Genomic DNA, 14,824 nt, shown 5'->3' with positions numbered 1-14,824 from the left:
TGCAATATATTCATTTATACCCCGCCTATTTATTATCCCCTACGCCCATCTCAAGTATTTAGTACTTTTTTTTCTAATAATTATTCTCCATGTCCTTTTTCACAACCAAGGCTACACTAATCTCAAGCAACTAACATCTTGCCTTACTATTGCCACTTAATCTTATATCTTGGCTGCTTAGATCAGACGTGATAAAATGCCGTCTCTAGTCCCCCAGTGCCTTCGCTCCATCATACATTTCCCACTTTACACGAGCCGTGAAATTAACAAACATACTGTATAATTCGCGTATGTTCCACCAAAAACAAGTTTTCGGCTGGAGTTGCTTATAGTCGTAATACATAATAGTTCCTATAGTAATTGCTTGAAATATATATACAAGAAATACCTGTTTACGGCACTCTAATTCCGATATACTCCAACTGCATAGTGTTATCAAATGACAATCCTTACATTACCCTTATATCTACTTAATCTTCAGCGGTTCAGGCACATGTTTTATCTTGTCGTCCTTATCTACATTCACATCCAATCCGACATCTACCATCTTCCTTCAAGCTTTTGTACAATGGACAAATTGCCATTCCCCAATTATAATTATAGACTAGAGCTCAACTTATGATGAGCCTCCTGAAATCCCGAACAATAAATTGTGTGCCAATATACTAACAACAACATTATAATCAACGGCAGAAGATATATCTGCTTCTTTGGTACCATATCACTAGAAATAAACAGCTTTGCTGATAATTGACTGGTAATATAACAGGAAGTCACCACTACCCCGAAATCGCAATATAAGGCTACATTCTATCACTTATCTCGACTACCTAAAGAACATTAAGTATACGTAGTGGATTGTAGCCGCAGCAATACCAAGTCTGATGTAAAAGAGAAGAGCTTGGAAGGCAAAGTGATTTCGGCTAGAAATATACTAGTAACACGCCATCCAGAACTCATAGATTGTTCAATCATTCCCAGTTCCCCCTATCAGTTATCCTTCCCATTCTCAATCACCATTCATCAGACCTAAACCTGAATCTACCCTCGCGCATCCCCTTCTTACCCAGATATCATCAATCTTCCAGCTCTTGAATTATTTTCAGGAAATCAGAAGGCCTTGGAAATCCATACGCAACAAAATTCAGAGAGCATGGCCGTGCAGTGCAAAGTGTTAACTCCTGAGTTTTCCTCCACAGCAGCCCTCCTCGGACGACGCTTAAAAATTGATATTTTTTTTCTTATTCCTAACTATGAGCGTCGAATCAAAAGTCGAATGAACAACAATAACCTCCATGTCACTTTACCGGTAACACATCTAATAATGGAAGTTTCCCATCCTCTACCATTCCACATTCATCTTACCCCATCCTTTTCACATCCCCCCAAAACTCTAAATTCTCAACCCAAACGCAATATCAAATCCCAACTAAAATATTAATCTCAAACACAACTTAAACCAACAAGAACGTATTCTAGCTTACTTCAAATTGAGAATTCCCCATTAAGCCAACCGCATCCACAACCATCTTATCCCTTCCACACCCATCCCATCCTTTTCCCACCTCTCCAAAGCCTCCAAACCCCAACCCCACAATCAACCACAACTAAAACCTAACCACTCATTCCAATTTCAAACCCAACTTAAGCCGACACCACCGCACCCTAGCTTTCTTCCACCTCATCTCTTCTACATCCACATCATCCTTCCCCAGTCGTAAAATGCAAATCTCAAATCCAATCTCAAACTCATCTCAATCTCAGACTTCAAAAAAAGCTTCCCTGCCACCCCAACATATCATCCTCACGAGCACTGATAGAAATTTCCCATCACATTCCTTCCGAGCGCAGTAATGGAATAATCAACCCACTCGGACTAATCGTGAGTAGATTATGAGTAGAGTTTAAAGGCCCAATACTCTACCCATTTAAACACTAAATCCATCACCCCCTCAACATCCATCACCCCTCCTCTTCTTCTCCCCAAACCTCTCACCAAACCTCAAAAAACACCCACTTCCACGCACTCTTAAAAACATCCTGATACTCTTACCCAATAACGTATTTCTTGAACCCATTCTAAGCAAGTTTCAACAATAATACATAAAGCATCCGCATCCCCTATCTTCAAATAAATCATATATAATTCCAACTCTCAACTCTGACACATAGATAGCTTACTTATAATCCCAAGTCTTTGTAACAGCATGCCTTATATTCCCCCCCCCACTTGTCCCCTTTTCACATTCCTTACAATAAGTGTCCTTTATGCTTCAACACGGAAATTTCCCAAAACTCTAATACCCACCCTTCTTAAACCCTAATCGCAATATTAAACCTAACCCCCCCCCCCAAAGATACCCTAATTCATAACCCCCGTAAACCTTAACTCACCCCCCGGTAAACCTAAAAGCCCTTGAATTTCAGCCCAACAATGCCCAACTCACGAACCTCCAGCATCTCACTGCCCTTAATCCCTCTATTTCAACCCTAATCCCTATACTCCCTAACAGTATTCCCTCTCTACCTTACCCCCTCTCTCCGGTAGTTACAGTACTATCCTCAGATCCTAACCCACAAACCTCCCTCCCACACCACCTACCGCCCAAAACGATATCACACCCAACCTACAGACCCCCCAAATCTCCCAAGCTCCTCGTAAATACCCCAATCAGTCCACCACCCACGCCACCTCATCGGTAGATACCGCCCTCCCAGGACCTCCCCGAGTTGAGCGCAAGGATGATCCTTCCACCTCATCCCAAAAATACGCTTTCCCTACCTAGCAAGGGTCACAAGGGATATCCCTCTTCCCCATCACAGACCGCTATACCTCTTCACACAAATCCTCCCATTCAATTCCGATTCCTGTATATCTCAAACCCATTTCTTGACAGCAAAGGCGCAAGTAATATGATCCCGCAAAGAACTGAGCGTGTAAAAGCCTAACTCACATAATTTGAAGCAACCTATAAGAGATAGGAAAGCGGGTTGGAAGGCCATCAAAGCACGAACCACCCCAAGCTCCATCACGCAAGGACAAGCCCATATACAAGTGGCGTGAGGCAAGAGACAAGGACATACTGCCGTATGGGGTAATGAACGGCAGATAGATGGATTTGCATGATCGTGGTGGGGAATCGTTGAGACGGTGAAGCATTCAAGATGAGATGCAAGAGGCTGCAAGCTTACTTGTAAGAAAAGTTGTCGACGAAATCAAAGACATGGGAAATTGAGAGTGATAATTATGAGATTAGAAATTAGCGTCCGCTATCGTATCCCCCCCAATCTACACCCTCCCCTTCCCCTTCAACATCATTACCCTCCCCTCCCCTCATCACTCAGTCACTCACTCCTCCCCTCCCGAAACTCATCACTGCGATCCCACCTCAGATACCCAACCGTGGTCCTCACATCCTCATAACTGAGCTTATCCACCAAATGATCAGGAACACCATACGTCCTAAGAACCCCTTTGTACTCGCTCCACTGCGCATTTCGTCTCGCTGCGCGCTGCTCCCGCGTATCCGGGGAGCGGCCGGGGGGAGCGGCCGGGAGGAGCACCTTCATACTCGCATGGTATGGCGGCGGCGGCGATGTAGGAGGGCATGCACCTTATTTGTTCGTCCATGGCGGCGCCGAGGGTGAGGACTTCTTCTTCTTCTTGAGCGGGTGGGGTTGTTGTGGCTGACGTTGCTTCGGTGTCGAAGGGGTCTTCTGCATCCTGGATATCATTTGGGCTCGCTGCCTGGGTGTTGGATTCGAGGGTGTCAGAGTCTTGTTGTGTGTTCAGGTCTGCACTGTCTTCCTCGGTTTCGAGACCGTCGGTGTCATTTGGCAAATCCTTTCCTTCCTCTCCTTCTGCCTTAGCTTTCGCTTCTGCAATCTCAACCTTTCTCATCCGTTCCTTAATCATCTCTCGTTCAGGATAAGCCTTGGCAGCTATGAATGGCACAAAAAACTTATCCCTCTGCGCCTCGAAATGGGCCACGCCTGCCAGTGGAAAGTTGATCGTATCAAGTATACTCCGTCGCCAAACCCACTCTTCCGCATCCGTCACCGTTATCCCAACTCTAGCCATCAGAAAAGCATATCGGATCAAGGCAACGCAAAATGTCGTCCACCATGTGATTTCCTTCTTATCGATGGTTCCATGGTGTTGACGAAACCCGAGAGTCCATGGCTTGTTCGGTCGAGATGGGCTGATGTTAATGGCTGTGTAGTGGGCGATGTCGCGAACAACGACTGGCAAACCATTGGCGTATGTTCCAGGTTTTCGTTGACCAGACACGTACGATTTAATATCCCAGAGCTCCTCGCAATCGTAGATCGCTTTGGTATAGGTTTTTGGAGTGAATCGACTGCCAAGTTCTGTTACCGAATACAGCCCGTACCTAGCATCGACTAACTCTGATTTATCGAACTCTGTCCCTCCGGTCAATCGTTGACACCACTGATCGTTTCTGAATCTGCTAGAAAACCAGGTTTCAATCTCGGTTTCGCAAAGTCCATATAAAACCATGATATTCTTGACGCAGCTGATTCCAAGAGGGCTATCCCAGGGCACATCTGGTAGACTTATGTGCAGATGCAAAGCTTCCGTTCCCATAGATTCAAAAAAGGCAAATTGTTCCGACAGGTCTTGAGGGAGTCTTGTCTCTTGAAACTTAGACCAATGAGAGGCTAGCCCTTGTTGGATCTGTTTTAGCATTGAAGACCAGGTTTCCTCCTCCTCATAATCCAACACCGAACTGACGAGCTCGGCGCCTGATACGCGATAATTAGCCTTCGCGTTTACGAAATCAATATCCAGATATTTCGAGAGGTCTTGCCGATCGGGATTCAAACTATCGTCGATTGTTACATGCCAGGCATCTGATCGCGCTTGTTTTGGATGTTGAGCGAATATCACCCGTCCGAGAGGCCCAGCTTTCTTGGTCTGAGTTTCGTGTTCGTGGCTCAGATATATCGCAAGGTACTCGGCTAATGACAACAAGATTCCCCATGCCTCAGAGTTTGTTGTCGCGGTGTGCTGACTTTCCCTTCTCTGCCCAAAAGCTCTTCCCAAAGCCGAAAGTCTTCATTACTCCAAAATCCGATTCCGTTTAGACTTATAAGGTGTGTTGAGCGGATGCCTTCGTTCGTCTGTCCAGGCTTGATGTACCGATTTTACTACCACAAAGTCGAGCTCCAATTCAAGTCCGAATACTACACGTGGCCTGTCCGGATCCTCTTCCTTGCTCAATTGTTCTCGTTTCCTACGGTCCAGTCCATCATCGCTCAGCTTTCGTTTCAATACTAGAGGCATGGTTAACCACCGTTTAATGGTGCTATCGTGTTTTTCGAGTCTGTGTTTGACGTATGTGGGTACGAGGATCGAGCGAGAAAACGGGATTTTAACCCGTAGTGCCTAATCTAGTCCTCAGCCTGGTCGATGCTCGTAGAATTTGGTTTCAACGAAGTGCACCTTTGTTCAACTTCCGCGTATGTTTCCTGGCAAACGAACAAAGGCCGCAGAAAGACTCGACTATTACTTCCGCAAACATACATCGTGGACTCTGAACAAAGGACGAATTCTCCCGATTGTTCACTTGTGGCACCTTGGTCGTCAAAACAGGGATCCTGGGTCTTTACGGTTGTCGGTGTTTACGATCGATGTTCGTAGAAAAAATTAAAAGCTCCACATTCCATCTTCAGCGATCCTCCATTCGTACCGGCGAAAGACTTCGGGTCTTGTGGAAATGGAATTCATGATATTGATCTCGGCTCGATGTAGGGGTCGACCTGTCATCCTCGTTCGAAAATCGTAGCGATGGTACCGTCGTGCTTCGCGTTCGTGCATAACTTTGTGATCCTAATTCATCTGTAAAATGATCGGATCGAGTCCTGCCAGCACAGCATAATCTCATAAAGAATGGTTTGCAAGGTGGGAGACATGTCGTGATTATACCAACGAAAAGTTCGATTGAGGTCCAGTAGCTGTACTCGAAACCATCATCTATAGGCCAATGATTAGTACATTCCCTAGACAGTGGTTGCAAACTTACAATTCCGATCTTGGCTGCTGACCAAGACAGATAGGTAGTAGACGCGGAATGCAGACGCGACACATGTCCTAGAATTTATCAGTAAGAAATAATCAAGCACAAGAGTCTACAACATACAAACCACCTAGTCCCATCAAAAACATTACCTGAAGCTTTTGTCGATTTGGAATGCTGAGCCCTGCAGTGTGTCAGTGGAAGCAGATTATTTATATCAAACAACGTACGCCATAGGTGCTTCATGGGAAGTATAAAGACTGTAACATCAGTAACCACAATGATACCAGATGACGTGTAAAGCAACACGTCCGGATTTAGACATTCTCGTTTCCCACCCCCAAACATTCGGGACCAAAATGAGTGCACGGGATCGCACTGAAATATGAGTACAAAAGCCATGGTTGCGGATGAAACCACGACCAATGCCATCAAAGCAAATATGATATGTCGGAACCGTCGAGATTGGCCTTGGAAGACACGCAGGTAGAATGCGAGCACCGACATTTTACCAGCTCCAGTAGCGATGAGATATACCCATTGAATCATCCATAGGACCTGGTAAAGAATGTTAGAACTAGCTTGTCGAAAGAACGGCTTGTTGGAAAGTAGTTCTTACTTTGAACATCTCGGGAAAATCCTCAAATGGAATATCTGTAACATGCTTCCAGCTGCCCAGTTCAAGATCTGAAGTACGTCAGTTACAAAGCCTCCAAAGAAACGGTCAACCTACAGTATATCCAAAGACCTGTGTTCGCTAGACCTAGCAGCTAAAATCACAAAGCTTGATTAGTAGGTGATTGGAAACAGAAGTCTCGGTCGAGAAAGGCAATCGCAACCAAACACAGGATTGTTTACCCAAGCCAAAAGCATCCACCAGTCGTCAGGGCCGAAATATCTGCTAATTTGACATCTTGTATAGAATCGCAAGAGGACAACGATCGATGAGATGCCCACGAGCACAACATCGATCACCAAAAGGATATCCTTTCTGTAAGAGTAGTCCTACGACAAACATTAGCAAATCACCAGAACGCCTGGAACGTCGGTGGCCTACTCCATAATCAGGCTTCGGCGGATATCCGTTCATAACGATTTACGGTCCGTAGACGTGTCTCCTGGACGTTGGAGACAAGACTCTTCCTGTTACTCCAGTTTGTTGAACGCGTGGGAGACTTTTCAACGCGAAAATTACACAAAACAAAAATGACGACGAAAAGATCGTAGACTTGCTTTTGCGACTAAAAACCCGTTGATCTGGTCGAACCTTGGGGGTGGAGACGAGAAGAGGATTGAAGTAGGGGGCGGGGGAATCTTAACTTAAGAGGAAGGAGATGCAACGTGGAAGCGATGGTGGACGAAATGTTGGCCCAGATGCTTACCGGATCCAGTCTTGGGAAAAGATAGTGCCAACTGGTTGGCTAAACACCCCTGTGGCAGAATACCCGACCGACTGGGGGAGGTCAACGCACAGAGACCGCGGCTGCAGGGTAAACATCCGCCGCGGCGAAGCTTGCTCAGAGAGACCGAAAGAGCAAGCATTGAAGCTGATCAATTGGCCAATGTCTTTGAAACCCGGAATAACGGTCAGGGAGGCCCGACGAGCAGGTCTGTCGTTTTTGGGTTCCCTCGTGGCCTCATATCTACGTACAAGAGCCCGCAGAAACACTTGATTTCGGTCAGCTCTCTGGCGAACTCTGGCGAGAGGAGAACACGCTGTGTAATGGTGACACTGCAAAAGTCCAGTTAAGCGCGAACGCAACCAACTGGATAAAGGGCATCGCAGGACTTGGCTGGGAATACGGTATAGGCGAGGGGTATGCCGTTGGTGCTCCGACAGGCCTGCGTTGCATTACCAGAAAAGCGTGCTGAAAATCTCCATACACGGGACGCAAAAGGAATTCGCAGGCACCTAAAGACGAATGAAGCCCCCCGGAGCGCCCTGACCTTGCCTGCTAACGGGAAAGACTTGGATGTGGAATCTCGATTTCGGTTTGGTCCCTGCCGTCAGCCCACGATGACATGCAATCCTCAATGGTCGGCGAGCTTCTTCCAGGGTCCTCGTCCACACTAAGCCTTGTCCATCAATCGATTCCTGCTGAAAGTGGCGTGCTCGTCTTTTCCCGGGAACGTCAGGGACTGCCCGCACCAATTGCGGTCTCACGAACAGTGTGGGGTAGTCGGTGTATGCATGTCGAGGATCTTGAAGCGAGGACGCGTTGGATGGCTGTCACAATGGGATGACCAGGGATGGACGAGCAGTCCTTTCTGGATGGTGTGACCTGGGAGAGAACGTCGAAGACTCGAGATGTCCTCAACGAGCAACCTCAGACTCAAGACACAACCCGCTAAAGAACGGAGTATGTGGTTGCGGAGTTGGGTCTCGTTTGAGAGAAGACGGGTGGAAGCTTGGAAGCTTCGTCTGTCCTAGAAAGGAAATGCTCTCTTTCTTGAAACCTTGCGAGACTTTCACATTGAGTAGAAATTCTCCGTCGCGATCAAAGCACTCGGTGAATTCCCTGAACCAGCTCTTCTCCTCCCTTCATCACAATTTCGTGATGTCTGAGATGACTGCATCAAACGTATGCACCCTTTCGCTTTCGGTATTTGATAAATTGAATTGTGTTTAGGCTTCAGGTTCCGTAGCCCATTTGGCATCGAATTATCTCCCCGACACGGGAATCGAGAGGTCTGAGAGACCTGTCCCTGACGCCATGTTGGGGGGAATTTCCGACTCGACCGCATCACACCACTGCATATCACGGATCGGGACGTAACATGTGGCGTCCAGTTGTAGATGAGTTCTCTAGCCGCCGGTTTGTGAGTTGCATTTGCATTCGGCGTTGTCAGCAACTGAGGCTCTCAGATACAGATGAATGCCAATGAAATTGGCTTCTGTGAGGAGTCGTAATGATTTTGATTGAAAAGCAGTCTCTGCCGCGATCAAGTTCGGAAAATGCCTTCAGTTATTGATTTGGATGCGCGGTGTGATTGTGATGTATCAGCCATCACGGCGAGGAAGGGCCAGAAGGCGGCTTAGAATGCGGAGAACTTCTTGCGAAAGAATCTCACTGTAATACTGATGGGCATTAGGAGAATACCTCAATTCACGGGGTCAAGTGTACTTGCGATATCAAAGGTAAAGATGTCCAGGTGTCGTTGCTCGTCACTTGGTGCTGTTGTTTTGTTGTCGAAGTGTTCGCGAGTTGATTCGAATATTTCGACGCGTAACTCCACCAGCGTCCGAATAGCTATGGAGGAGCAGTGCGTATTGTGATCACACCCACTTGGCGGATCTTAATAATTGTACGAGTAACTTGACTTCCACATCCATTTTATTTGTCACATTCTATGGTCCTCACACCAGATCTTCCATTCGATCCTCTTCTGCAGCTCAAGATACCCGAACTATGTTACTATGAAGTCCAAGTCACATAGACTGAGCTCATTACATGCAGATGGTTGCAGTATTCTCTCTCGAAACTTCTCACAAGAAAGGCCACGTAACCTTCTTTTCCTGACCTGATTTTTATCGAGCAAATAACATTTCCAAATGTTCGCGGCAAGTCATCGTTCGATGCCATTGACCCCAATTTTATACCAGTCGTCGCGCCGCGTCAACACACAGGGAATGTCTGTAACCCTGAAACCTCTTTCCCGCTATTGGTATCTCATCAGACAGATGAAGGAGTCAATTTCAAAGCATTGTTCAAGTGCAAAATAATACCGGGAGAATCACACTTCGTCTTACTCTGCTTTCAGCCGAGTTTTTCAATTCGGCATCGATCAGCCCGTGGAATCAAGAGCAGCTGATGGAGGATACTGATGGCAAGAATCTCTTCTCGAACACGCCACCAAGGTAAAGCAAGCCATCTTCAAAGGTGCAGTGGTAGGCATGTGCTTATACTTGTGAGTGATAAGCAAAAGAGTCATCTTCTGACAGAAAGGTGGTCTACAGAGAACAACTCTTCCTGTTCACATCGCACCGGTGGTCGGACATTCTTGATTCTACTGAACAGAACTGTCTTACAATTCCAATCATCTGCATAGAGGTGCTTGCAACTAGCAGCCGCACCAATTGTGAGCCCCGAATACCACACACAAGGCAAGTTCCATGGCTTGCTTTTTTCATATTCGACAGTCAGGAGCCACACATAGCGGCACATCGATTGAAGTGTGTCTATGGATCATCGAAGCTTCCAGACCTTCTCAATATGCGTGTGCAGAGAAAGGTGTGGCAAAGTTCGATACGAACAGACACTTTGCCGATAGCCATGGACCGTCGACTCCAGTATGAAGATCAAGATCGATGTTTGGATATCCTTCGGTGCTGTCGAAATATTACCGTAGCCACGAAGCCTCGATCCAGAACACTTCGTCGTTGCAGTTGCAGAAGCTAAATTCTCTAGCAGGTCCATGGCTTGTAAACAGACCATTTACACACGACAACCGTAAAGAAGACAAATGAAAGTGAAGATAACACACGGAAGCCAGACGAGTTCGAAGCGCCCCCAAAACCGAGATAACTTGCTCGGTCCTCCATGTCGAATTGACAATCATTGATACCTCCCTTCGAACAGTCTCTCGTCTTCGCTATTCGCATCGCCGCCAAACTTCGGACGACGTATGGCAATTCGCATATTGTCAGCCTGAGAAGAATAGAGATATGTGGCAACTCGTAACACCATCGTCACTGTCGTTCTCCTCGTGGTTCCCGCTATTCTGTTAAGATGCAAGCCTTCCGACGATGAATTGGAGCTGGGGCCACTGCTTTAATCAAGAGATTTAATATAGCCAAAATGGCCAACATGATGAACATCTCACATGCAATTCTCACTAGCATTGGAACAAATAGACGAGTCAAAAAGATTTAAGGAATGCAAAACAACAACGAAAAACTGGAAATAGCAAGAGCTCACTCGGATATCGGAAGATGTCATCCGGACGTTTAAACAGTTCGTCAATTTATTTTGTTAGGATTACAATCCCACCGCACTCCAAAGGTGTCTGCTAATTCTACCCTCTATGTACTTGAGTGCATATCCAAGATGTACGGAAGAAGAAGGGGTGAACGGTGTATTGATGATGGAAAAAGAATGCGCACGAGAAGTGCATTATTGACGGCCGGTAGCCGAAACAAGTGAGTTGAGTTTTAATCTGCTTCATCAATTTATTCTTGTCACGGCACCTTCTAATATTATTCTAGGACCCTCTATCGCGCGGAGTCCAACAATCGCCACGAGTAGTATGATACCGGTTGATATGACATTCCCTTCCTCGGGGGGACCAATAATCCCCAGGCTGGACACGATTATGCGCAAAGCATCCCCTGTTTTGGCGCTGTCGCCTTGCATCTATTTCTCTCTGCCTGTTCTGTCTTTTACGAGCAACACATATCCGCCTCGCATACTCCGTCTCAAGACTATCCCGATGACAACTTTCACACAACCTCCAAGGTCTATCATTACCATCCTTACCAGTACCACCACACCTCAAACACTGTATAAAGAGCACACCATTCTTCCCATACGCAGTTCCTGGCGGTGCGACCACCCCATCACCGCCACTTTTCGCATCCTCTTCTCGACACGGCAGACATACCCTTACATCCCTCTCCTCAGCCCCTTCTCGAATCATCAAACAGCTAAAACATCTCACATACGTTACACCCCGAAAGGTCCACCAGTGACCATGCAAAAAGAACTTAAAGCCGCGATTATGTAGGATCTGTGGTGCACACTCCTTGCAGATGCGAATTGGCGCTTTGGACTCAGGAGGGTGTTTGTGGAATATGATCATCTCGTGGGGAAATGCTTTCATGGGACGGAGTGTTATGCAGCCGAAACAGACGAGACGATCGGATTTCCAGTTGAATTCGAGAAGTTGGTCGTAGGTTGCTGCTGGGAATATGGATCGGAAGAGATGGTGCACCATTCGGAGGACTTGGATGTCGAACAAGCCTAGGTATGCTCCGATCATGAATTGAATCTCTAAGGGGAGAGCTAGTATTGGAGCGGGCATCTTGGGTACAGATTTGGTAAGTCGCTCAATTTTACGGATGCAAAATATTCTGTCTTCTTCTTAAGTGACGGGATTAAGCCAGATTGACCACAGACATACTTCAGAAATCCTTCTACAACAACAGCGACTCAAATCTTCGTATATGAACGTCCTGTTTTCAATTCCAACGTCGGCTTCTTGTTGGTCGGGCGACTCAATTCCAGCCCAATAACTGCCCGACGTTTGCCTCTATTTTTGGGCCGTAATACCGTCGCCTTTGCGTAAGGCTCCAGAAGACCGAAATACGTACAAAAGCGGAGTGAGGCAACATGCCGTGCCTAATGCGCACTGTTGCAAGGGTCGATTCCTTCGTCGTTCTTGGGACCAGTCAGCTGAGAGCTGAAAGAATAAGCATAAACGTCAGCGATCGATCGTTGGTTGGCGTAAACGAGACATTTGTACAACTCGAGGTGAGAAAGGTACGCTTCTTTTTTGAACACTTATTACTCGAAGGAGATTGCTCTTCTATCGTCTACTCATTTCCCAGCTCCGCAATACTCATCAAATATACACCTTCCCACATTACCATCTGCTCTCTCCACCCTATACCTTCTCCTTACACGCATCAATCTTCTTAAAACACCACTCCCACAACACCTCTCCCTTCCCATTCTCCATCGCCTCCCAAATATCCCCCCTCGGATTCTTCCTCCTCTCCTGCACCCTCCCCCAAGGAATAACATACCCACCCCCCACCCCCTCCCCCAACCCCGCAAACACCTCCGTATACGCCCCCATCTTCACCGGATGCAACAGGAACCACCTCACAAAAACCATCACAACCCGGTTCACACTATCATAAATCGTCGTATTCAAATTCCCCGGGTTCTGACACACGCTCACAATCCCCTCCTTCCCGTACCTCTTCTGGAATTCATTCGAAACGATAAAATTCGCCGCCTTACTCGTCGAATAATTAACCGTCGCGTCTTTACTCCCCCCTTTCTCAAGCTCCGATAAAGTGTACCCGCCCTTCGGCGCACCGCCTTCCATCATCCACGAGCTCGTCCATACGACGCGAACGCTTCCTGCTGGAGCAGACGCTGCGGCGGCGCGAAGTTGCGGGACGAGCAATGTACTGAATAATAAGGGACCGATCACGTTAACGCCCATATTGGCTTCAATACCCTGTTCAGTCTTCGTGCCTACCGGCACCGTTCCTATCCCCGCGTTATTCCACAACACATCTAATTTCCCCTCCAGATTCTGGAATTTCTTCGCTGCAGCGCGCACGGAGTGGAGATCATTCAGATCGAGCTGCAGGAATTTCAAATTCTTTGCGTTTTCCGAATTGGATGAGGTGATAGTTTTGATGGCGGCGCTGGCGCGTTCGGACGAGCGAGATGCCATGTAGATGGTCGCGCCGGTTGGGTAGAGGAGTTTGATGAGCTCGAGACCGACGCCGGCATTTCCGCCTGTTATGATGAATATTTTGCCCTTTTGCGAGGGGAGGGAGGATTCGGTGAGTGTTGGAGGGGGAGGGAAGTATTGTGTTAACATTGAGGAGAGTGCCATGATTGCTATTCTTGATTTGATTTCGTGCGGTTTTTTTTTTGATCGATCTTGAAACCTAAAACAAAACCAGAAGAGATGAGGATCGTGTTTTCTATATTTTCAAGATTTGGGCAAACCTCACCTTTATAACCCCCAAATCCTCCCTGCCTGGATTCTTAGCCCACTGAAATCTCCCATCTGAGTAAGCACAAGCCTCAACACACGACCAATCATGAGCGTCATCTCACCTTAAATACCCTTATCAGCTCACCATAATCACCCCAAAAGGATTTCCTTCATGGTTTAAATAAGTTAAAAAGCCGAAGACCTGAGGAAATCATATGCGGAGCTGGCAGCAAATCCACTCAGCTCGCTCCGTAAACGGTGGCGGGCTTGTGAGTGGTTGAGGTGGTGAAGCGAGGATGCTGGGGTATTGAAATGGTCTACGATGGGTAAGCGTATAAAAACCGACGGAACCTCTGGAGATTTGAATTCTGATATGATTTGCAATGTGGTAGCGAATGGAAGGGGTAGTCTGCGGCGGGAAATCTCGCGCGAGAACCCTTTAAATGGTTGAGATACGCATTGAGTTGGTTGAAAAGGGCCGAGACTCTGGAGTTTTGGATCGAGTGCTTGTGAGTTGCGTATAAGTATGCAGAATTGGTGGGGGGTGGTACTACTGAGGTTGCGCAATTGATTGAGGGTGTGAAAGGGAGAGGTTGTGTGTGGTTGAAGAGAGTAAGAAAATCGAAGGAATTGAGAAAATGGAAGGAACTGATATCCTGCGCAACGCCTAATATCTTATTCTAATTTGTATATATTACTTCTGTCCCATTAACTATACTTGTACCCATATATACACCATCCCTTTCCTCACCTCCTGATGCGACACGATTCTTTTGTGCGAAGGAGGGTTTTGAGTGCGAGGGAAAATTGGGGATTGATTTAGTTCTGGACTAAATTCTGTGTGTGGGAATTCAAATTGCAAGGTGTGTTTTTAAAAAATCATAAAGACCCTCGGTGTATGAGGGCACTCCAAATATTCATTTTACAGCTAGAGGAGGATATTATGAAAATAAACCTAGGTGAAGAGGTACAAAGCTTGCGATTGAAGATTCACAACTTACCCTTACAATTCTACAAAGATCTTTTATACAACAACATAGTGCGCTGATGTTACGTTTATAGTTCCGGATAACTGAGAACTAAGAAAACAGTGACACGATGTA

The 14,824-nt window shown here is 46.6% G+C and overlaps 3 protein-coding genes across 3 annotated transcripts; all 3 read right to left on the bottom strand.

Moving 5' to 3' along the window:
* Window positions 1-3,463: 3,463 nt before the first annotated feature.
* GLAREA_02159 (uncharacterized protein) lies at window positions 3,464-5,308 on the bottom strand (the record flags this gene model as incomplete). Its single annotated transcript, XM_008089375.1, has 2 exons — window positions 3,464-5,036; window positions 5,088-5,308. 2 exons carry the CDS (start codon window positions 5,306-5,308, stop codon window positions 3,464-3,466), a joined length of 1,794 nt encoding a protein of 597 aa, XP_008087566.1.
* Window positions 5,309-5,693: 385 nt separating this feature from the next.
* On the bottom strand, window positions 5,694-7,131 carry GLAREA_02158 (uncharacterized protein; the record flags this gene model as incomplete). The annotated part of the gene is made up of 8 exons (XM_008089374.1): window positions 5,694-5,998; window positions 6,048-6,115; window positions 6,165-6,225; window positions 6,272-6,599; window positions 6,661-6,728; window positions 6,775-6,811; window positions 6,900-7,046; window positions 7,099-7,131. 8 exons carry the CDS (start codon window positions 7,129-7,131, stop codon window positions 5,694-5,696), a joined length of 1,047 nt encoding a protein of 348 aa, XP_008087565.1.
* A 5,513-nt stretch (window positions 7,132-12,644) lies between these two features.
* On the bottom strand, window positions 12,645-13,616 carry GLAREA_02157 (NAD(P)-binding Rossmann-fold containing protein; the record flags this gene model as incomplete). Its single annotated transcript, XM_008089373.1, has 1 exon — window positions 12,645-13,616. One exon carries the CDS (start codon window positions 13,614-13,616, stop codon window positions 12,645-12,647), a length of 972 nt encoding a protein of 323 aa, XP_008087564.1.
* Between the last annotated feature and the right edge of the window lie 1,208 nt (window positions 13,617-14,824).

This window comes from Glarea lozoyensis (assembly GCF_000409485.1).
Source record: "Glarea lozoyensis ATCC 20868 chromosome Unknown GLAREA7, whole genome shotgun sequence".
Taxonomy (NCBI): domain Eukaryota; kingdom Fungi; phylum Ascomycota; class Leotiomycetes; order Helotiales; family Helotiaceae; genus Glarea; species Glarea lozoyensis.
This window is presented reverse-complemented; position numbering and strand designations above follow the sequence as displayed.